We start from the raw sequence: 25,296 nt of genomic DNA on the forward strand, positions 1-25,296 counted from the left end.
TTCAACCCTAAAACCTGATCATAAGGTATAATTATTATGTAAGGATTTTTTTCAAAAAAAAAAAAAGTGTACAGAAATTGTTAAAAAAAAATGTTATGTGGACACGCCTCCAGTTCATTAAGTATGCCTGGTTCTCACCTTAGCACCTCCTCCACCACCTTAGCACCACCCACCTGTCCTAGTCCCACAAATCAAACAGATCCCTCTTGATTACATGACTAGAGATCATGTGTACAGATTTGTGTGACATTTGGATACAATCTGAAGGAGTAATATTAAAAAAAGTGTTTTGCATAAGTCGGCCTCCTGGTGGTGCTATAAAGGGCAGATGTGAAAAATGCACTGCAAAGAGTTTTCCTTGGCCTCTAGAGAGTGCGCATACAATTTTTACACAGATCGGTGAAGGTAAAAACACAAACCGGCCTATTATAGCGCCACGATGAGGCTGATTTGAAAATTTTCAAGTGGCATTTCTTCCTCTGCTTTATAGAAATGTGCATGCAAAATTTCACGGAAATCGCACGCTGTGTTCATTATTTGAGGCATTTTGTTGAAAACGGAGCACTCCTGCAAACTTTGGAAGCCAATCTTAGCCAATCAGAATGGAATATAAAAAATCCGAAACACCCGTTTCGTTTAATGACTATAGAGATACTGTGTACCGATTTGCGTGACGTTTGGACAACATCTGTAGGAGTTCTGTCAAAACATTTGTTTTGCAAAAATCGGCCTCCTGGTGGCGCTATAACAGGCCCATGTGAAACCTTTGGGGAAGAGGTTCTGCTCTGGCATCCAGGGAGTGTGTTTGCACAGTTTCGCTGCGATCGGCCCAACGGTGCCGGAGATTAGCTGCTCACAGACGGACGGACGAGCGGACAGGGTGCAAAACATAGTCTCGGCCATGCCTTTCGGCCTGGCGGAGACACTAAAAAGTCATAATGGAGCTAAACCCCTCCCTCGCAAAAACGCACACTCCACTCATTGGCTCTTTGGACCCGTCAATCTCGCGTCACCGCCTGCTGCTAGGACGTCTCGGCGTTTCTCTATTGGCGCAGCCCGTCCCGCCCACAGCCCCTGCTCGGCCAACGGGAGCCGCGGAGCCCCGGGCACACTGATTACAAACACGGAAATAACACAAACGGCGGAGGAAGAGGTCTAGCCTCTGGTTTCTCATCATAGTTCTTCATATTATAAACAATAACTAACTGTATAATAATATAATAAGGCTCCGTGTTCCATGGAGCTGCTGCTGCTGCTGTCATGGGCCTGCATCGTGTTCACGGTGGGGATGTTCTCCACAGGACTGTAAGTTATGAACAATACAAGTATTTAGCCATGGTTCACATGACGCTCGTCTGTCACAGGCGTCATGGAACCACCTGTTCCTGGTTTTCGATGTTTTTACATTTACAACTCTTACATCTACATAAACGTTCAGATGTCAAATATAAAGAGCTGACCCCCATGCCACCGATGTAACAAGTTGAGCCGCAAAAGGTCTAAGTACCCTTATATAACGTATTGTTCAATAAAAAGCTTTTTAATCCGATCGCCGACCATTTTCTCTGATGCTTTCAACCATGCGACACTACCGGTTGTGAGGTGTATTGCACTCTGATACGTTACCAAAAAAAAATAGAAAATGGCCGCCGATCGGATTAAAATGCTTTTTATTGAACAATACGGGAGATACGGGTACTTATCGTGGGTCCGGATCAACTTGTTACATCCGTGGCTCGGGGGTAAGCACTTTATATTTGAAATATGAACGTTTATGTAGATGTGAGAGTTGTAAATGTAAAAAAATGTAAAACCAGGAACAAGTGGGTCCATGATGTTTCAGGGCAAGAAGAATACAAGTAAACACCTTTATTATAAACCTCGCTTATGTTATGCTCCGTCGTACGAGGGTGTCGCTCGCCGGGCAACTTGACTGATCTACTAGACCACGTGGTTCTCAAACTTTTTCATCTCAAGGACCCCCCAAATTGAGACTTATTAGCCTGCGGACCCCCATTTGAAAAGATATGTCAGGGACCCGCATAAGAAAATATTTTTATGGCTCTAGCAGGAATTCTCAACCATTCTAATTACAAGGACCCCTAATTTCTATCTCTGTGACCCCAATTTATATTGTAATGTTAATTTAACTCTGAGAGTGTACAAATGGAACCAAATGGACCCGTTAGGGTCCATTTGGTTCCATTTGTACACTCTGAGTTACAGACCTATAAGGTAATTTGGTTCCATTTGTACACTCTCTGAGTTACAGACCTAAAGGGTCCATTTGGTCCCATTTGTACACTCTCTGAGTTACAGACCTATAACGGTCAATTTGGTTCCATTTGTACACTCTCTGAGTTACAGACCTATAAGGGTCCATTTCGTCCCATTTGTACACTCTCGGAGTTACAGCCCCCTAAGGGTCCATTTGGTTCCATTTGTACACTCTCTGAGTTACAGACCCATAAGGGTCCATTTGGTTCCTACCTACCGGTATCTATCATTTAGCTGGGGACCCCCTGGAACTGCCTCAAAGACCCCTGGGGGTCCCCGGACCCCACTTTGAGAACCACTGTACTTTTTTTTAAAACAAATCTTTATTTATATTCTCATAGATTTACAATACAATACAAAACGAACAAACACAAATAACATACACAAACAAAGAAGTTATCAATACATCAATATAACATCAGAGCCAGGGGGGTTTACTAACAGAAAACATTAAAGAGTGAACACAAAAAGACAGTTCTTGCAGCTTTCTTATTTTTTGAGTCATAAATTGTTTTAATGTACTGCCTGGCTTCAATCTCGAATACAAAGAATGAGGGTTTGGAATGGCTAAATTTGGATTTATGTATATGAAATTTAGCTAGAATAATGATCAAATTAATTATGAATTCCTCATTTTTCTTCTTATTACTATTATTACTGAAGCCAAACAGTACATTTTGCCAATAAAGGCTAAAGTCAGAGTCAACATTATCAACAATATACAGAGATACATCCTTCCAAAACTTGTTAGTGTGGGTACAATTCCAAAATAAGTGCAGCATCGACTCTGGGTACATTTCACACAATGAACAGTTCACACAGATGTCTTTCTTGAACTTAAGAAGATAATGACTTGTAGGATAATACCTATGCAGGATTTTAAACGAAACTTCCCTCACTTTATTGGTAAGAAGATATTTATATGGAAGATTCCAAATAACTTTCCAGTTCAGACTATCAACAAATCTGGACCAATAGGATACAACATAAGGTGTACTAATACTATTTTTCTGGAATAAAGCCCGTATGTTACGGTTTGCATTTTTTAAATGAGGTGGAGAACCACTGTACTAGACTACTACAATCTGACAGGGTGACATCATGTCCCAGGGTTGCCAGATTTTGCGAGAGAAATGAGCAACCAGGTCTATGAAAACCAGTGGTGTAAACAACATACATTTACTCAAGTACTGTACTTAAGAACAATTTCGAGGTATTCTTTTTTACTTTACTGGAGTGTTTCCAATTTTCTGTACTTTTACTTCTACTCCACTACATCTCAGTTGCAAATATTGTACTTTTACTCCTATACAATTATTTGAAAACTTTAGTTACTTTGTAGATAAATATCATTCTATTATAAAACATGCATTAACCGCTTCAGCCCTATTTTATACATAGGCTATTTGAAAGTAGCTGATCTACAAGCTCACAAGATGTGAATTTTTTTTAACAACGCCAATCTTGTATGGGGGTCTCTGGCACAAAATATTTTCAGATGTGGGGGTCTGCGGACAAAAACACATTTTAAGAACCACTGTTTTAAACAACAATTAGGAAACAAGCCCAAATAAGCAACTACACTTTAGAAACGCTTATAATAAGCAGACATGGCAACCCTGGTCATGTCATGGTGTGTGTAAAATGTGGCCTGGTGTGTTTGTGCTCAACGCATGGTTTTACAATGTCAGAAGTGACACTCCAACCCAGAGGCGTGTACAGTAAACCTGATCGCTATGAATAAACACAATCTGTTAGAGTCAACCCAGAAGAATGAACCAAATCTGATCAAATAACCATAATCTGGTAGAATAAACGTAATGTGATACAATGGGCCCATTAGAATGAACCCAGTCTGATAGAAGTAACACAATCTGATTGAATAAACAAATGACAGAACAGAATAAACAATCTATTAGATCAGAGGTCTTCAACAGGGGGTCCTCAAAGTTACTACAGGGGGTCCGCCAAATCTTTTTGTGATATGATATTTTTTACATTAGGCACTTGAACCCCAGCATCCCTTTTCTGAGGAGAACTTTAGCCAAAAAATAGCCGATCTACAAGCTCACAACGCCTCGCGCTGCGAGGCGTTGTGAGCTTGTAGATCGGCTATTTTTGGCAAAGAGGTTTGGTGTAGAGGGAAAAAAGAGCAGACCAAGTAAAACAAAAAAAGATGACACACAATTTTATACATAGAGGGGGTCCCTGCTTCATCTCTCTCTCAGCTAGGGGTCCTTGGCCTGAAAACGTTGGAAGACCCCTGCAGTGATTATTTATCATTTCAGTGGACCCCCATTTGTTGATTTAAAAAAAAAAAAAAATTATCTCTGTCTGGGACCCCGTCACCCCAATCTAAGAACATGTTTATTGTTAGACGTGGTTTGGTTTGATATATGGTCTTGTCATTTGGTCCAGAATTCCGTTGCTGTCTATGTACTGTATGTAATATAGACATAACATTATTGATTGGATATTTTGTTAGGCATAAATGTAAAAACAGCAGTACAGTTAAGTACAGTTAATAACATTTTTGACTAAAACGGTCCGTCCATTTCCATTGAGGTCCTTGGTATTCAATTCATAGACATATATATAGTAGCACCAACAGTTCAAATATCAACACAAAAATACAGGCAAAAATATCACTATGTTCAAACAAAAAAACAGGGGGAAAAAATATGCCTGTCTGTCTGTTTTCTGTAAATGTATGTAATTCACATATTTAGGTGTGGGAAGATAACAGTGAAGCTCTGATCAAATTAGACGTTCTGTTACATTCTCTAGTTTTATTTGATACATGATTGATTGTTAATCACCATCATTACTTACATGTACATGTAATAATGGGGATGATGAACTATCAATCAATCTTCTAGCTTGGAACCCACCCCACGCTGAGAGCTGCTGTGGCGGAATAAAGCCTGATTCAGCAGACCTACAAGCACTTGGGGCGGATTTGGGGGCCCCCTTGGGCTGCCCCCTGAAAATCAACCATTCTAGTGCCCGTTGATTTCTTCCTAATATAGCGTGAAGTAGTTTCACCTGCAGTAGGCTTCTATTTCCAGCAGGTCAATTTAAAAATAAAACGTGTGTTGGCTTATCATATTAATCCATTAAGACAGGGAACCCATCTGTATCATTTTAGATTTCTTTGGCTATTCGAAATAAATAGCAGATCTACAAGCTCATAGCGTGGCACCGAGTGTCCACCTTTATGATTAATATTGTTTCACCTGGATGCCACGGTTACAGTATAGCTGTTGTGAAGAGTCTTTATGCATCTGTGTTGGATGTTTCATCTTCAAATGCTTTTGCATCGTTCTTATTTTGTGGTTGGGCAACTTGCCAACTTTACTCACAAGTGCCCTCTCGTTTGAATGTGTCTGTGACATATTCCAACTCGTAATACAGCTTGTGTTGACTGTTCAATACACAACTTCCAATTCCAACTATCCAATATAACCAGTCCGGCGGTGCAACCGGTACAACGGAGTTGTAATAAAATGCGACAACTTCTCAGCACCAACAACAACTCTCTTCTTCCGGTCTTACCTTCACAATATTCCGGACAATACCGGAGAGATTTATATTTTCTTTATATTAATAAAATAAAATAATAATTTATATTATTTTATGTCTTTGTCATAAAAAAAACGGCAATTACCGGACTAACGCGACCTCTTGAAAGCACTATATTCTGATAGTAATCATTGCCATAAAAGTCTCTCCAGCTCTCAGAAAATACATTTTCTGATGAGTAGCAAAGTTTCAGCCAATCAGGAGAGAGAACCCATTTATCAGCTTAAATTGTATAGTGTTCCAGTTGCAATTTTGTATCTGCTCATTTCTTTGTGTCAATTGGTATCCTGACCTGAACATGTATTTTCTGTTTACTAAAGAGCTGGAGAGACAGGGAGGCTCCTGTTACTGAACAAACACTCTATAGCAATGAGTGCTATCAGAATATAGAGCTATTTAACACTTATTTTAACAAACAAATGTCACTTACCCTACCATTTATAAGAGTACTGTAGCTGCAGATGTATACCCAAGGAGTAGCAATAGTAATGTATATACTGTAGAACATAGGCCTTTGTGCAGTGGTGGAAAGTAACTAAGTACATTTACTTAAGTACAATTTTGAGGTATTTGTACTTTACTTGAGTATTTCCAATTTCCCATAATTTTACTTCTACTCCACTACATCTCAGAGGCAAATATTGTACTTTTACTCCACTACAATTACTTGAAAACTTTAGTTTCTAGTTACTTTTCAGATATAAATTATGATATAATGAAACATACATGAACCACATTAAACCTATTCTAAACCTAGGCTATTTGAAAATAGCAGATCTACAAGCTCACGACGCGTCGCATCGCGACGCGTCGTGAGCTTGTAGATCGGCTATTTTTAAATATTTAGTACTTTTACTTTTGGTACTTTATTCTTTATACTTATTCTGGACTTTTACTTGTAACAGAGTATTTTTATATCGCAGTATTGGTACTTTTACTTAAGTAAAGAATTTGAGTACTTTTTCCACCACTGCTTGTGCATATAGTCTCATGTTGTGCAGGTGAGACATAAAGGAAAGTCAAGCACCCCTGTGTGTGTGTGTGTGTGTGTGTGTGTGTGTGTGTGTGTGTGTGTGTGTGTGTGTGTGTGTGTGTGTGTGTGTGTGTGCGTGTGCGTGTGCATGCGTGCACTGTATATGACCCCTTGTGGTCCCCGGACCCCACTTTGAGAACCACTGCACTAGAGAAGGTCTTCCATTTCAAAAGGATCAATGATGATGATTAATGTAGCTGATTCTTGGTCCTAAACCTACATGCATGCTCTTATGACACCGTCGTAACACAAAGTATAATTTTATTGTCCTGAAAAGCCACATATTTTGTGTCAGGCTGTCCAACTCAACAGATATGAGAGGATGATGATAATGATAAAAATGAATCAGTGATGGGAGACATTTTGAGAGGTGTTGGTGATGTACTGTAGTCTGTTCCCTGTTCACTCTTTTGCCAGCTGCAGTTTCTGTGTACACACACACACACACACACACACACACGACTGCTCTGTCAACCCAAATGCATTACTGCCGTAGAGGATGTGGCTTGCTTACTTAGACAAAATAGTAATACCCTGTGTGTGTGTGTGTGTGTGTGTGTGTGTGTGTGTGTGTGTGTGTGTGTGTGTGTGTGTGTGTGTGTGTGTGTGTGTGTGTGTGTGTGTGTGTGTGTGTGTGTGTGTGTGTGTGTGTGTGTGTGTGTGTGTGTGTGTGTGTGTGTGTGTGCGCGTGTGCGTGCGTGTCAGGACGGACCTAAAGAAGATGAGAGCGACAAAGAGTGCTGACAATGTCCAGTTCCTGCCATTCCTCACCACCTGCCTCAAGTAAGTGTGTGTGTGTGTAACTACTTAGTGTATTGTTGATGATCTATGAATGTAAAAACATGTTTTTCAGCAAATATCTTAGTGATGCCAACATTGTTCTTATGACGCAATGAAAAAACACACTTAAAAAACCCTAACGCTTTCATTTCCACTTCAGATGCGAGTGGAGAGTTACATAAATCATACTAGGTTGAGAACAGAGATGTGCCGATACTATGTTTCCTTACCCATACCAATAACGTGCGTGATCGATACTGAGTACCGATCCAATAACCGTGTGTGATTTAACCCATTGAGACCTGAAGCCGATTCTACATCTCCTAAATCTCAACAGTTTTCTGAAAATGTATGTTTCTATATCAGTGGTGCTGAATCTTTTTCATGCCAAGAACCCCCAAAATTATATGTATTTGGCCGCGGACCCCCATCAAAATATGTTGTTCCAGGGACCCCCCAGAAGCAAAGATTTGAGTTAAAAATGTTCGCTTTAAAAATATATATATTCAAAGATTTTCACACATTTTCACGATTTTTCAAAAATAGCAGATCTACAAGCTCGTAGCGCGGCACTCGGTGCCGCGCTATGAGCTTGTATATCTGCTATTTTTGAATAGCCCAAAGTGTAAAATAATGCTTTTTTAGCTCAAATCTAAAAATGAGACAGTTCCAGGTCTCAATGGGTTAAACAAATCCAGGACTGTGGTTCTCAAAGTGGGGTTCAGGGACTATCTGGGTTCCTTGAGGGGGTTCCGAATGGACTCTTACAGGTCCATTTCACTAAGTATAGAGGGTTTAAGTGGTTAATGTGTTTCTCTCTGATAACCGGCCTTCTCGGATCCACTCGGGTATTACATAATATACTGATAAACAGACCCGGGACCTGAGGTAATAGAATGGGACCCAACTAACTGACAGCTAACACAGGGAAGCTTTACACTTTGGCTATTCAAAAATAGCACATATACAAGCTCTATGAACTTGTAGATCTGCTATTTTTTGAAAAATTGTGAAAATGTGTGCAAATCGTTGAATATATATATAAATATTCTTTTAAAGCGAACATTTTCAAATCTTTGCTTCTGGGGGTCCCTGGAACAAAATATTTAGAGATGGGGGTCGGCGGTCAAATACATATCATTTTGGGGGTCCTTGACATCAACAAGTTTGAGCACCACTGATATAGAAACGTAGGTTTTTCAGAAAACTGTTTCTGGATTTAGAAGATATTTGTAGAATCGGCCTCAGGTCTTAATGGGTTAAAACCCCCAGGACAACGCCCCAGACTCTTCTCCCTCCACGATACTACGCGCAACAAATTATATTAATCCCTAACCCTGACGGGCTTTATTTAACTAAAGTGGTCCGGAGCTCAAAAAAGGTTGAGAACCACTATTTCTATCTCACAAGTTACCCATATTCTGTTCTCTTACTTTATCCAACCTTCCATATTAAACTCATGTTGAGTGATATACTGATTGTAACTTAAGTACGGTATGAGTGAGCACACACATGCAATTATATGGGCACATTTCCTAATAATCATGACTCAATCAAGCAATCCATTACACGTTCCCTTCTTGAGATTCTAACTCCCCTTTTTCTGTGGAATTTCTTCACCTCCAGCTTCCCAGTAACTGACAACATTGACGCGTCAGCATAGGTCAGAAGGTCATTTAGAGCACTGTTCCATGGAAGAAAAGAGAACACAAATTAAAACTCTTCACTTTCCTACATTACTAGAATCAGAATCATCAGAATCAGGTTTATTGTCACATCACAGGTTTACAAGGTAAAAAAGTGGGTGAAATTTGTTTTTTTACATCATTCCCATCGCAACGTTAATTTCCAAGAAAGAAGAGGGGGGGAGGGAGAAGAAGAAGAAGAGGGGTGGGGGGTAAGCAATGGTCAGGGACCACATACAATACCTTCACGGACCACCAGTTGAAAACCCCTGGTGTAGACTGATGCTAGGTTCTTGGTTTACCTGTGACCCTTTATCACTGAAGCACTACACTGTCTCTGTGCATTTGATGTATGTGTTTACCTGCTTATTGTAAGTTGTACTAAACCATGGACCCGATCACATACTGTACAGCATATGGGTAGTAGTATCATGTGTTTTTCAGTGAGGGCGGAGCCGTGAAGACCTCTATAGTCACAGTATGTCCGTTGAATGTCTCTAACAGTACTCTGGTCTCCGCAGTAACCTGGGCTGGTTGTATTATGGGATGCTGAAGAGCGACGGCACTCTGGTCCTGGTGAACACCATCGGAGCCTTGCTGCAGTTCCTGTACATCACCTCCTACCTCTACTACAGCAAACACAAGGTCACAACAGCAGCTGTAACGCCTGACTCCTACTTTTATGGGTCGCGAGTACCCCATTTTCTTTTTTAAAACAGCGCACACACAACGTCTCGCATGTAACGTCGTGGCTTTCCATGCATATCTTCTGTACTTAAATTGTGTGTTGACTGTCTGTGCAACTACTACTGGCTGAGTGTTGCTCTGCGTGCGTGTGTTGTCCTGTGTTGTCACTGTTGATTTTAACAGCAAATTTTGATTTAGTGTTAGTCATAGTCTTTTGAATAAAATTACATTTAGTTTTAGTCACATTTTAGTCATCTGAAATGTTTTACTTTTTGTCTAGTTTCGTTGACTAAATCTACAGTTGATTTAGTCGACTAAAATGTATGTTGGCGGTGCCTTGATGTCGTCGTAATGGCTGATTTTACACTTGGTTGCATTGCTGAAAATAGCCGCTCTACGAGCTCACAACGCGTCGCAGCGCGACGCGTTGTGAGCTTGTAGATCGGCTATTTTCAGAGCGCAACACCCAAGCGTAACCAAACATAAAATGACTTGTCTTTTAGTTCTACTGGAACTCGTCTCAGTCCCTCACTAACATTTTAGTCTAGTTTTTATTTGTTGACGAAATTGTCAGTATATTTAGTCTTAGTTTTAGTCATCGTAGCTTAGTTTTTATTTAGTTTTCATCAGTGAAAAAAGGTACTAGACGAGCATTTTTCATCATAGTTTTAATCGACAAAATCAACACTGCTGCGTGTGCTGTGTGAGTCCGGCGCGTGCGCACTAGAAAGGCGCGAGTACAAACCCCTCAGTGGCAAAAATGAAAAAAATCAAAATGAAAACCTGTTAAACTGTTTGCTAGTGATGAGCGGGTCGGATTTTTTCGTGACCCGCCCCGCGAACCCATATATAAATCTATGGCTCAACCCGCGACCCGCGATTTCTGTAAAATCATGAAGGTTAAATAATCTTCAAGTATACACCCCAAGTGTATTCAAACTGTTTTATTGTTATTATTCTTATTCTTATTAGGAATAAAGACAAAACAAGAGCATGTGATTTATTTATTTTTTTTGCGTGTGAGAGCGGCTGACCCGCTCACCCGCAGCCCGCATAATTGCCTCTGAAATCCTGACTCGACCCACCCGCGCCGCAGGTTGACCCGCGGGTCCCACGGGTTACGGGTCGGCCCGCTCATCACTACTGTTTGCGCATGCGCGCCGCCTACAGGGTAAAATATAGGGTGTAAATGGCAAACATTTTGTGCTTATGTGAAGTGGAGACGCATGTAAAGGTGGAAAAGTAAATGGTTGCCTTGCCAGAGCCATGAGCGTTTTTTTTTTTTTGTAGCAAGTTGGAAAGACAATTGGACGACTGCTGTGTTTGTGGTCCGCATACACACTGTACAGGCTGGCGGGGCCGGGCTTCAATTAGGTAGCAACGTTCTGTAGTCAATGACATAATGAAGATTAAAGTCAGGGTTCCCACGGTCATGAAATTCCTGGAAATATTTTGAAATTAGAAAAACAGTTTTCCAGGCCCTGGAAAAGGTTTGGAATTAATCAAATGTTTTGGAAAATGTTCAAAACCGTTTAGTTTTCAGGATTCAAATTCTAAAATGGCAAAAGTAGCAGATCTACAAGCTCGAAACGCGTCGCTTCGCGCCGCGTTTCGAGCTTGTAGATCTACTACTTGCTTTTGTGTGACACTGTAGATGAGAGGCTTCTCCCCGACTGCAACGAAATACATTGTTTTTGTCAAACATTAGGTGAAAGACAGGTAAAATGTGGTAAAACGCAGTGCTACTCGATACGTTGTTAGCTTGTAGATCTGTTCTTTTTGTCACGTGACAACCTTCGCTGGAGTCCGCCTTGGGGCATTGATGGCACACTGGTTTAAGATTCTCATTATTGCTCCGTATGATTTCTATAGTCCTGGAAATGGGGTTAAAATACTTTGGAAAAGTTATGGAAAAGTTTTGAAAATTCATTGTTAAAAATGTGTGGGAACCCTGTAAAGTGAAATGCATAGATATTACATACTTGTTATTAGGGATGTCCGATATTATCGGCCTCCCGATATTATCGGCCGATATTAGCATAAAAATTGATATCGGGAAAATATCGGTATCGTTTTTTGAAAAAAAAAAATATATATATATATTTTTTTGCTTTATAAATAAGTTACAGGAGTTCTTACTGTATATGGTGTGTGTGATATGAAATTTAAGCTTACCCTAATCACAATAATCCCCGCATATATCGGTATCGGTTGATATCGGTATCGGTAATTAAGAGTTGGACAATATCGGTATATCGGTTATCGGTAAAAAAGCCAATATCGGACAACCCTACTTGTTATTTATGCTAATAAGGGACTTCGACTGGCTACTACGAATTCTTGTGCGTGCGTGCGTGTGTGTGTGCGTGTGTTCTACCAGACGGTGTGTGTGTGTACTCACTATGTATTTTCCTGTGTGTGTGTGTGTGTGTGTGTGTGTGTGTGTGTGTGTGTGTGTGTGTGTGTGTGTGTGTGTGTGTGTGTGTGTGTGTGTGTGTGTGTGTGTGTGTGTGTGTGTGTGTGTGTGTGTGTGTGTGTGTGTGTGTGTGTGTGTGTCACAGAGGCGTGTGTACTTCCAGACGCTGTGTGCCACAGCGGTGCTGTCTGCTGGGTGGTTGTATTTCTCGGTGCTCGTGCCTCCGGGGGCGTCTCGTCTGGACCAGCTGGGACTGACCTGCAGCCTGGTGACCGTCAGCATGTACATGTCCCCTCTCACTGACCTGGTACACACACACACACACACACACACAGCATGTGACACTGTAATAGGGCTGTGAATCTTCTGCTATCCCACGATTCCATTCCGATTCTTGGGGTCACAATTCAGATTTATTCCCATTTTTTCAAAACAAACGATTCTCGATTCAAAAACGTTTTATTTTCCGATTTAAAACGATTCTCGATTCAAAAACGTTTTCTTTTTTCCCCGATTCAAAACGATTCTCGATTCAAAAACGTTTTCTTTTTTCCCCGATTCAAAACGATTCTCGATTCTCGATTCAAAAACGTATTTTTTTCCCCCGATTCAAAACGATTCTCGATTCAAAAACGTTTTATTTTTTCCCCGATTCAAAACGATTCTCGATTCAAAAACGTTTTATTTTTTCCCCGATTCAAAACGATTCTCGATTCAAAAACGTTTTCTTTTTTCCCCGATTCAAAACGATTCTCGATTCTCGATTCAAAAACGTTTTTTTTTTCCCCGATTCAAAACGATTCTCGATTCAAAAACGTTTTTTTTCGGATTCAAAACGATTCTCGATTTAAAACGATTCTCGATTCAAAACGATTCTCGATTCAAAACATAGGATTTCAGGATGTACACCAGTCTGCTGGCATGAGAGCAGAGTACATTTACGTAGCTTTTATAATTGTACAGGTTTTATCAACTAAACACACAAAAGTAAATCCAAGATCCCCCCCAAAAAAGTAAAAAGAAAATCAATGAAAAAGTGTTTTGAAAATGAGAATCGATTCTGAATCGTCCAACTGACAGTAGAATCGTGATTTTTCTGACACCCCTACACTGTAATATGACTAAGTAGGGCATTCATTTACCCCAAAAAAAGTGTTTAAAAAAGAGAGAGATGAGAGGTTTCTACCCAACAGCTGTCCATCTGTCTGTCTATTTGTGTACTGCACTAAATGTTCTTCATCTGTGCAGTACACAGCTTTCTACTAGTATGTGTACATCTGTCTCTGTTCATTATATTCATAATATCTCATCCTGTTTGTCTCTCTCTCTCCCCCCCCCCCCCCCCCTCCCCCCCATCGGTGTGATTCTTCTTAATGTTTCCTGTCTTTCTTCCTCTGGTCCGTCTCTTCCTGTTGTTCAGGGTCTGTTTGTGTCTTCTGTCTCCTTGGTGACACTCTGTTCTGTTGTCCTCTGTCCGGGTTTGATGTCTCACATCCAGTAGGCCTTCACAAACAGTACATAGTCGTCTGAAAGCAATTATTTTGCTTTAATACGCATCGTAATCGTTTCCATTTTGAAAGATATTCGTACATTTTCAAACATAAAAAGTCACACCCAGTGTGAAGTGGGCGGTGTGTGGTCTTCACAGTGGTCATCACAGTGATGGAAGTTCACTTAACACATTGGCTGCCAAGAACGCAGATCTGCGTTCATTTGCGCAAAAGCCCGTTGGCTGCCAAGGACGCAGATCTGCGTTCTTTCAAAAAAAAAATGTTTTCAAAATAAAAGTTTTTTTTTTTTTTTTATTTAAAAAACCAAAGACCAAGGAGATATGATTTTCCGAAGAGTTTTGCTCCCAGACACTTCCTTATAACTGAAAACTTAAAAATTCTGTATCTCGGCTCCTAAGTGCTTTTTTTTTGTCATTGAAAAAGTCTGGCAGCCTACTGTAGGGAAAAATTGAAAAAGCTGGCAGCCAATGTGTTAAATAAAAGTAATATTTCTGAAGTGTGTGGTGCTATTTATAAATGGTAAAATGGTAAATGGTGCATTTATATAGCGCTTTTATCCAAAGCGCTTCACATTGATTGTGCCATTAACCCATTCACACACCGATGGTGGAGGAAACCATGCAAGGCACCAACCTGCTCATCGGGAGCAATTAGGGGTTCAGCGTCTTGCTCAAGGACACTTCGACACTAACTCTGGGGGAGCCCCCCAGCCCGGGATCGAACTGGGAACCTTTCGGTTTCCAGTTCACTCTACCCGGCCACTCTACCCCTGAACCACTGCCGCCTTATAGATTTGCATTGAATGTGTAGGGGTTAAGGGTGTACAATGGTTGGTCCACAATGGTTGATTCACTTAAAAAAACAAACATAAATGTGTTTTTTTTTTAAGTGCCCTGTTCTATTTATAGGGCTATGCACATGTGTCATGTGTTTCATTAGCCAATCACAGTCCTGAATAGAGTCAGCCAATAAAGTCAGCCAATCACATTACAGTGTGGTCATCACACTGATGGAAGCTCACTTAAAGAAAAGTATAGATTTGCATTGAATGTGTAGGGGTTAGGGGTGTAGACTGGTGGCCAATCACGGTGCAGGGTTAGGGGGGTACAAAACCTCACATATAGGGGCGGTTACAGTGCCCAAAAAATAGCATCCCGACACGTTGTTGTCGGCATCGGATATTTCCACAAAATATTGTATATAAGTACCGGTACACAATTATTAAATATGTCGTTCCTTTTTATATTTAAGTTATTTGTCATGTCTGCCCTGTGCAATTTTAGTTTACAAAGCCATGCCTTGCTCATGTACCGTGCATGTTGGCAGTGGCTTATTTTTTATTGTTGATGTGCACTTTGTTTTTGCCTACGTCCTAAGAATATTTATTCTAGGTTGCGACGTTTTTGTTGTTGTTGTTTTTAACAGTTTGCAAAGCCTAAAATACATTTATTTAGTTATATATTCCAATCAATGTTCAATGCCAAAAACACAATTACATTAAATTAGCCATCATGTAAAATGTCATGATCGCTAATATAATATCCAAACACTTATTTAAAAGCTACAATCCATAAGTTTGATGTTCTCTCCCAACGGAGAGAGGTAATTGCGACTGTTAACACCTGAGATTTGAAACCGGCTCTCCTGACCAAACATCTACCACTCAGACATGAGGGAATCCCTGCTTGTCCAGGGGACACATGTGGCTCATGAGCTTCAGGCAGTACTACTTGTCAACCAATAGGTGTCCCACCAGACGCCAGGGTCTAAATGTCTCCATGTCAGAGTATGGAGACCACCTCCCAACCACTGCATGTATACTAGTTACTGTATTGTGTTAATTGATGCCGTGTGTTTTCAGGTGGGGATGATTCGCAGTAGAAACTTGGAGTGTCTGTCCTTCCCTCTGACGGTCGCTACGTTCCTCACCTCCACCTCCTGGGTTCTGTACGGACACCAACTCAACGACTATTACATCATGGTGAGACACTCACACACATTATATCCAATTTCAGTTTAGTTTGAATTAGTTTTAGTGTTTTTTTTTAATACATTTATATAATATAATATAATATATTGTACTACAAACTCAACAAAACATCATACCATTAACACATATTCACTGTTAAAACTAGCTAACCTAACACATTGGTAGATTTCTTATCCACCTTTTAGTTTTGTGGTGTCTTATCCAGTGTTGCCAGATTCTGTGAGAGAAACAAGCAACCAGGTCTAGGCAAACCAGCCCAAAAGCGGCTATGGGCCACATGGGCACTTTAACATATACATAAGCTATTTCAGAATAGCAGATCTACAAGCTCACAACGCGCCGCTATGCGACGCGTTGTGACCTTGTAGATCGGCTATTTTCAGATAAAATCATGCGGGGAAATTAGTAGATCTGGCAACCCTGGTTGTATCCACCAGCTTTAGTTTAGCTTGACACACACTCAGTGTGTGTGTGTGTGTGTGTGTGTGTGTGTGCGTGTGTGTGTGTGTGTGTGTGCGTGTGTGTGTGTGTTCGTGCCTACTTTCCAGGTTCCAAACACACCTGGTATTTTCACCAGCGTCATCCGACTCTTCCTGTTCTGGAGCTTCTCACCAGCCAATCAGAGCTTACCATCCTTTAAACTCATCCAAATCTGAGTGGGCGGGCCCTCCTGCCTGGCCAGAAGAAGGGAGAAGCAGCGATTGGTCGTCCGCGATGGGTGGTACTCAATGTCAGTTCTTCTTTTTCTTCTCTTCTTTTTTTTTATCCAATGAAAAGGTGCGATGTGGAGAAACAAGCTCCTATTGGATGAAACTGAGGATTATCTGTTGAATGCATTTTGATAAACAGACAGTTTGCACGTTTTTTGGGGGTGAATAATGTTCTCTTATATTTACACCAATCCAATTATAGCAAATAATAACGATGACATTCAGGTTCTGTTTAACCATTTTCAACCTGGCATCCATATTTTAGCCATGTCATTATTGGTGAAAATTGTCAAAACCTTTTCAAAAAGGGTGTAAATATCAGATCTACAAGGTCACAAAGTGACTTTTGAAAATGCTTGCCTCTGGTTGAAACTAGTTAAAGGTCAAATTCACCTACAGTTTATGTTTTCATAAAATTGCAACTACTAAATATCGTACCATCCGACTCTGTACTAATGGTACTTGTATTGAACAGGAGATGAACTTTGAAAGAAACGTTTCACTATTCCAGTGGTTCTCAAATGTGGTCCAGGGACCCTGACGGTTCCTTGAGGGGGTTCCAAATGGACCCTTACAGGTCTGTAACCCCGAGAGTGTACACATGGAACCAAATCGACCCTTACAAGTCTACAAGTCTGTAACTCTGAGAGTGTACACATGGTACATGCTCAAATGTTACATTTGTACACGCTCAGAGTTATGGGGTTCCTTGAAATTAAAACACTTTGAGAACCACTGCACTATTTAACCCATTAAGACCTGGAACGTTTAGATTTGAGCTAAAAAAGCATTATTTTACACTTTGGCTATTCAAAAATAGCAGATTTACAAGCGGCACCAAGTGCTGAAAATTTAAGCGAACATTTGTGACTCAAATCTTTGCTTTTGGGGGGTCCCTGGAACACTTTTCTTTGAGATGGGGGTCTGTGGCCAAATACATATATCATTTTGGGCGTCCTTGACATGAAAAGGTTTGAGAACCACTGATGTAGCAACATAGGTTTTTTCAAAAAACAGTTAGGATTTAGAAGACATTTTGTAGACTCGGAACCTCAGGCCTTACTGGGTTAATAGGGATGTCGTCCAGTTAACACATTCTTATAGACCACTAATAGTCGGAGGAATTTTGACTTAATGGATTTGTTAATTTAATCAACACATGTGTTCCTCATGTAACCATACAGAGACCAGTCTGTTCAGGTTGGTGAGGTTGAGAGAGCTGAACATTCTAATGTTGACTTCACAACGACTACTGGCTATTGGCCTATAGACTACAACGAAGGGGTTCTATCAGAGATATTATTGGGGAAGGGGGGATCATTGACCCGTTAAGACCGGGAACGCATCTGTGTGTCATTTTAAGATTTCTTTGGCTATTCAAAAATAGCAGATATACAAGCTCATAGCGCGGCACTATTCAAAAATAGCAAAAAATAATCCGAATTCGAATTCAGAAATAGCAAAATTAGCAGATCTAACGTGTCACCCTGCGATGAGTTTTGAGCTTGTAGATCTGCTATTTTTGCTACTTTTTTTTTTTTTAGCCCTCTCCATCATCAAAGTTGCCCACCCCTGTTTTAGATGTAACCAGAAGTATAGGTATCGGAGATCTCCGATCGTCTGGCTACGTGTCAAAAAAAACAAACCGACCGATCAATCGATGAATGCACAGTTTCTCAACATGTAGTCCGGGGGCCACCAGCGGGTCCAAATGGGCCCTTATAGGTCTGTAACTCTGAGAGTGTACGAATGGCACACTCTCAGAGTTAAATTAACACTGCAGATTTCACGGTGTAGTTTGTACACTCTGGGACTTACAGACCCATTAAGGGACCATTTGGACCGCTAAGGGTCCCCGTGCCCGGCGTTGAAAACAGTCAAACAAAACTTACGAGAGGACGGCCCTGATTGGTTGCTGCTGTATAGGAGGCGTGTATCATGTTTACTAGTGCCTTATGTCCCGGGGTCCCCCGCCCAACAGGAAGTGGTTCCGTCCTCGCCATCTCGTTGCTCGATGACTCATTCCGATCATGTCGTTAGCCCTGCGTCGTGTGGCTAAACCAACTGTTGACCAGTAACCAGGGCAACGGTTACGACTGCCTGTTGTGTGCCGAAAATAGACGATCTTTTAGTGAGCTTGCAGAGTGTAAATAAGCACGTGCCACGTGTGCATATTGATACTTATTGTAACTATGCATACAGCTTTGATGAGAACGTTTCTGTCATCACCCGTAACTGACTAGTCACTTTTTGTTAAAAAGTGAAAGCTCTATATTCTGATAGTAATGCTTGTTATAGAGCGTCTGTTCAGTAACAGGGGTCTCCCCGTCTCTCAAGCTCATTGAATGCCATTCACGTGTTTCACGTGTTTTACCGCTATGGTGCAACGTGCCAATCACGTGTTTGACGTGTTTTTGAAAAAAGTAGTAAAAAAAATATTATTTCTTTTCAGAACCCAAGATATCATTATCTGAAGATTTGCAGCTCCATCCACTCCTTGTTTAACTTATAACTGAAAAAGGCTGTATCTCGCTTCCTAAGCACTTTTTAAAAAAAATCTTACTGGCCAGAAATAGCCAGAAATAATTTGATAAATAAAGTTAATACACAGGAAATTATTTTTCAGCTGGATTGCTAATTTCATTAAATCAGGCGAGAGTACCCATTTATCAGCTTCAATCTTATATGGTTCCAGTTCCAAGTTTGTGTCTGCTCACTTCTTTGTGAAATCACTTCCAACGTCACTTATTTATCCTGTATCCTTTATACTGTACGTTCTCTCTCCTTATTGGATCCTGAAAATATATGTTCTGTTTACTGACGAGCTGGAGAGACCCCTGTTGCTGAACAAACACTATAACAATGATTACTACTATGAGAATATAGAGCTATTTAACACTTATTTTAACACCAAAATATCCCTTACCCTACCTTCAAGTAAATCCATCAATTGTTTACACACTGAACTATGGAGCCCGAATGATATATAAGTCTTTCTGATATATCAGCCATTATTTGACTTATTTGTCAATGTCAGTATCAGCAATTATGCAGACGATTTTTTTTTTACCACTTTCAACCTGACATCCCTATTTTAGGCCATTTTCACCTATAGATGAAAAAAAAAACAGTTTTCAAACTATTACAAAAATAGCAGATCTACACGACACGTGAGCTTGTAGATCTGCAATTTCTTTGGAACAATTGAATGGGGCTTAAGTGGTTTAATAAAATGAAGTTAGTGTGTTTATTTTGAATCTATCAAACCATTATTTGTGTTAATTTGTAATGTTTTGCTTATACTGTAAGTTAAATGTTCTCAATCAGAAACTGTAATCAAATACACGTTTTTCAATTTGATGAGAACATTTTGCACTTTTTGACAAAATATACTGTAGGTCAAAACGCCGTAATCGGTAGTTTAGGACTTTCTAAAATAGGGAGGAAATCTGCATCAGACCCAAACATCTGGCATCAGTCAGACTCCAGAACTGAATCAAAGCTTCCATCAAACACCTTGCTAACCAAAGACTATGTGAAGTTGTCCGCTAACAGCCCAGTCCACGGCGCACAGCACAAGCATGCATGTCTCTAAATAAACTAAATGTATGTTTATACTTTCAGTCATGTTTTGGCAATTTTCCATATATTTTGAACATAGAGAAATGTACAGTATATGGTCACTGCCGGGCAGAAACCTTGTATCTCCATATTTCTTGTTTTTATATTGTAGATTTTTTTCATAAATGAATGCCCTATTTTATACTTTGTCACATGACAAAAGTAGCAAAACATAGCTCAGCTGCAAGCTCACTACATGTCGCCTCGTCTGTCGGTAAGTTTTATAAATATTGAACCAATGAAAAGTTCAAATCAAGAGCTTGTGACTAAACAAGATATGACAAGTCATAATATAGCCGCCAGCGGCAGGCTTTTTTTGCCCCAATACAGTCTATCACAGTAGAACCGAAATAGCAGAAAATGACTACATTACCCATGAGGCATTCTGAACGTACAACGTGTCCCCCTCTACCATTAAGTTACAGTGTCCAAGTTACAATACACAAAATACACCAAAATAATACTTTTCAATGGACTACTTGGGTAGCACTGATAACATTAACCACAGTAAGGTTCATAAAGTTTGTAGATGAGATGTTTACATTGTTAGTTCAGTCACGGTGACGACGTTAGCATTAACGTTAGCCGCATGCTAACGCTAAACGTCCGTTAGCTTAGCAACACGCTAACGGCTCATATTAAGTTGGTTTGGCTAATAATCATTAATCCCAACTAATGCCAACACAGTAATGGATGTAAACGTTCACAGACATGCTTTGGACATTATTATCAGGTTGCATTATGAACCAGCAGTTACACAATACAAGTAGCAGGCCATGCTAGAAGCTAACAACATACCAAGGCGGGTGCTGTAAACGACGGCCGTCCATTGGCTAGGACGGCCGTCCATTGGCTTTAAAGTAGTGTCTCCTCATTGGCTGTGAAGTAGTGAAGGACAGCCAGGACAGCCAATAGCAAAAAAAGTGTTGAATACATGTCGGAAATCTGTCGGGTCAGAGTCAGAGTGAATACAGAGCCGCGCTTTCAGCTGGCGGCTAATAATAACTGCATTGGGTTATTTTTTCCCCCAAATCCTGAAAAGTAACGGTTTTGTACATACAAGGTTTCCTCCCGACAGCATTAATATATTTCGGAACATAATAGATCTACAGTATTATACGTATGTTTTAGTATACAGTGGCCCTCATTTATCACCGCAGCGTATAAACCGGCGTATATTTTTCCATATATTCGGCCGTACACCAACGTCAAAGTCACATTTATCAAAGGATCCTATACAGCGGATCCTAGCGTACATCAGGTCGGAGCTTTGATAAATCTCACGTCTGAAAACGAGCGTCATTTAAATAACACGCCCTTAACACATTGACTGCCTAGATCGAATTAATTCGATATTAGCAAAAAAATATTTTTTCTTTTTTTTTTTGACCCAAAGACCAAGGAGATATGAATTTTCGAAGATCTTTACTCTCATCCACTTCCTTGTTAACTTAAAACTTTAACATTTTGTATCTCGGCTCCTGAGTACTTTTTTTTTCCCATTGAAAAATCTCTGGCATGAATAACAATAGGCAGTGAAAATAATTCAGGCAGTCAATGTGTTAAATATTCACAAAACGCCCGACTTCACGACATGAAGAACCAGAATACGACCCAAAAAAAGCATGAAAAGCCAATAAGAAAAAGTTTCCCCCGCTCGCCTCGCCTCGCCTCGCCACACACGCACACGCCTCTCTCTCTCGCTCTCTCGCTCTCTCTCTCACACACGCACGCACGCACGCACGCACGCACGCACGCACGCACGCACGCACACACACACACGCGCGCCCGCCCAACTTTGTCTTTCATGTAAACCGTAGCGTAGCGGTACATGAGACTCGGGCGGAATGCAGTGATTCCATGCCGCCACGTTAATATTGGAGCGTTATTTGGGCTGCACCGCGTTGATAAATGAGGGCCAGTATGTTTTCCCTTTGGGTCCATTTGAAGTGCCTCTACTGTACGTATGTACCGTACTGTAGTTTGACTTTCATGTCATTCCTTTCCGTTTGAGGTGTCAAACCGTGTCTCACAAAGTTCTGAGTTTTTAGCGTTAATACTGTCTGCGACTCGCCGATAGCGTCACCACAAAACGTAAACAAGACAGTGAATGTTGTCTAGTGCCATGGTTCTCAAAGTGGGGTCCGGGGACCCCCAGGGGTACTTGAGGGGGTTCCAGGGGGTCCCCAGCTAAATGATGGGTAGGAACCAAATGGACCCTTATGGGTCTGTAACTCTGAGAGTGTACAAATGGAACCAAATGGACCCTAACGGGTCCATTTGGTTCCAATTGTACACTCTCAGAGTTAAATCTAACATTGATTTTACAATATAAATTGGGGTCCCAGGCATATAAATGCCATTAAATGTGAGTCCGTATTCCTAATGCATGTCAAACTGGGGGTCCTTGAAATTAAAATGGTTGAGAATCACTGCTAGAGCCGTAAAAAGCCTTCTCTTATGGGGGTGCCTGGCATATCTTTTCAAATGGGGGTCCGCGGGCTATTAAGTGTCAATTTGGGGGTCCTTGACATGAAAAAGTTTGAGAACCACTGGTCTAGTGCAGTGTTCTGGGTCACGGATCCATTTGTGCGTCGCGGACACATTTGTATAGGTCGCCGACAACTATTTCAAAAGATTTTCCCCCCAAAAAAATTTACTTTTTGCTTTTATGATTTTCTGAAAACATTTTTCTTTCTGAAAAATGTTTTCAGAAAATCATTAAAGCAAAAATGTTTAGGAAGAAAATCTATCGTTTTTCAAAAGAAATTCCTTAAAAAAGTAGTGAAAATAGCCGATCTACAAGCGACGCATTGTGAGCTTGTAGATCTGCTATTTTCACTAGTTGAGCAAACGTCAAATTTCTCTTGTGGGGTCTCGAGCTAAAAAGTTTCATCTCCAATAATGGTCACAGAGCTTACTTCACCTCCCCAACCTATCAGGGTACGCAAGACTCTCTGAAGTCGTGTATACGACCATTCTTCCACAGGTACGCGTCACCCTCTGCCAAGCTCCTCTACGGTGCGTTTACGGGTCAACCCGCGCATCACTACTATGAAGCCTTGAATTCGTGGAGATTTTTTATGTTTTTGTCTTATTCCTAAGCCAATACTTTGATGACCGGCGGAGTCAACCGGGGACATTAGCATCTTTCTGCCAGTCATCACGTTATTGGCTTAATGCAACAAAAACTAAAACATCTCCATTAATTCAAGGCTTCATGGGGTGTGTAATTGATCGAAAATAAGTCATTTTTGGGGTGAACTACTCCTTTAAGACTAGCCATGTCATCAACAGTCATTTATTATATTGCTACAATATTTTTGTGATAGAAAAGTGGATAGTGTCATATCTCCAGTTAGAATAAAAGAGGGAATATTTTTTTTGTCATAACAGTGGCAGCTTTATTCCAGAAGGTCAGAACAATTCTGTCTTATATTTTGACAAATATGTGTTGGGTCAGCTTTGTTTGTGGTGGTATGTCGGGTCTGTGTCTAAAGTAAATCATGATGTCCTTATATTAATACTATTTTTATATATGCAATTGTTTCATGAGATTATATACCTATGGGTCAATATAAATCGGTTGCGATGAGATGTTTTCTATGGTGTTTGAATGGAGAGCAGATGCTCTATGATAATAAATGTTTTATACTGTTTGTGTTGCTTCGTTATTGTTGACATTTATATGGCTATAGTTCTCTATTATAAAACGGATAGATCCTGTCCTTGATCATGACTGGCTGAGCCATGCTCAAAGTGTTGTAAAATGCTCATTAAACACACATCTGTGTGATCGTATGCATCGGTATTACTGCACCAAGTTGTTTCAAAGTGTCCGATTTAGTTGTGAATTTTGACTTACAAAAACAGTTTCTGAGAAAAAGACCATGCCAACGCAGCGACATTACAAAGTCTAAACCAGTTGTGCTATAAACACGCCCCCTTCTGTGGTCAACGCGGAAGTGCCTTTTTCAAACAACCGCGGACTCTTTTTTTTCGCCGATAAAGTATAGTTTTGGACCATGACGGAGGCGCGCCGACTCAGCAGACCTTGAGGCCGAGGAGACGCGCCCGAGCGCCTCCAGGCGCGAGTGCCCGCGTCGACCGGCCAATGGTCTGCTAGTCGACTCAGCGCCGTTCGAGTTGTGTACCGATAGGGACAGAATAGTATATAATGTTTTGGTGAGAGCGTTTGCCCCAACTGTCACTCAAAGTGGCTACTGGCCAATCACAGCGCGTCCTTGCACAAGCGTATTGGCCAATCATGCACAACTGGTTTAGCCTATGGAGTCACGCTGCCACGCAATAGACTAAAAATCTGTCCGTGTGCATTTGCAGAGCATTTATTTCAATAATCAATCGATTGTGTTCCGGCTTGGATCAATGGAACTAACGTAGTCTAACTTTAAGCTCCTAAAAGAAACCTTTTTCCCAAAAACGTAATTATTTCCAATTACCAATACTGCCAAGAACGTAAAAAACGTTTTATTTTTTCCAATTTTTCCTTTTTTTTAAAATTTTTTATTTGACCCCCAGACTCAGGAGATATCATTTTTCTAAGATCTAGACTCCTATCCACTTCCTTGTTAACTTATTACTTAATAATTCTGTATCTGTACCTGTGTACTTTTATTTTTACTATGAAAAATCTCTGGCAGTGGGCAAAGACAGACAGAAATAAGAAATACAGACAGAAATACATTTACAACAATGGTTTTACAGATGTGACAAGGACAACAAGGTACATATAAAAATAACAAGGTTGCAAAAGTTATATATCAAAACCATATACGGTATTACACCAAGCAGGTGCATAGATCTTCTTCCATGTCTATAAGCCGGCTATTTCCAAAACATAGCGCATGTATTACTGTAGGGTTAAAGTAGTTGAACTGGTTTTCATGCTATTATTTTGCTGGGGACCCTCTGGGGACCCCCTCAGAGACCCCTGGGGGTCCACGGACCCCACTTTGAGAACCACTACACTCACGCTTGTAGTTT

General features: G+C 40.6%; 1 protein-coding gene across 3 annotated transcripts; it reads left to right on the forward strand.

Annotated features, from left to right (window-relative positions):
• Positions 1-1,139: 1,139 nt before the first annotated feature.
• Positions 1,140-22,524, forward strand: slc50a1 (solute carrier family 50 member 1). 3 transcript variants are annotated; one of them, XR_014600537.1, is made up of 7 exons: positions 1,140-1,305; positions 7,598-7,675; positions 9,879-10,002; positions 12,606-12,767; positions 15,833-15,952; positions 16,510-21,429; positions 22,215-22,524. XR_014600537.1 is itself a non-coding variant. In XM_084053639.1 (6 exons), exons 1-6 carry the CDS (start codon positions 1,238-1,240, stop codon positions 16,615-16,617), a joined length of 660 nt encoding a protein of 219 aa, XP_083909765.1. In that variant the 5' UTR covers positions 1,140-1,237; the 3' UTR covers positions 16,618-22,524. The 3 variants fall into 3 exon arrangements, 2 of the variants coding, with proteins under 2 accessions (XP_083909765.1, XP_083909766.1); XM_084053639.1 differs by having other exon boundaries at positions 16,510-22,524; XM_084053640.1 differs by lacking the exon at positions 12,606-12,767 and having other exon boundaries at positions 16,510-22,524.
• Positions 22,525-25,296: the final 2,772 nt, after the last annotated feature.

The sequence above is a fragment of the Gymnoscopelus microlampas genome (assembly GCF_963454915.1).
Source record: "Gymnoscopelus microlampas genome assembly, chromosome: 3".
NCBI lineage: Eukaryota > Metazoa > Chordata > Actinopteri > Myctophiformes > Myctophidae > Gymnoscopelus > Gymnoscopelus microlampas.

Bases quoted from the DNA above. Each gene is read 5' to 3' on its own strand.
- slc50a1 (XM_084053639.1), top strand. From the start codon at position 1,238: ATGGAGCTGCTGCTGCTGCTGTCATGGGCCTGCATCGTGTTCACGGTG. The intron at 7,676-9,878 runs GTAAGTGTGTGT...TGGTCTCCGCAG, and splicing joins TTCCTCACCACCTGCCTCAA to TAACCTGGGCTGGTTGTATT. The intron at 10,003-12,605 runs GTCACAACAGCA...TGTGTGTCACAG, and splicing joins TCTACTACAGCAAACACAAG to AGGCGTGTGTACTTCCAGAC.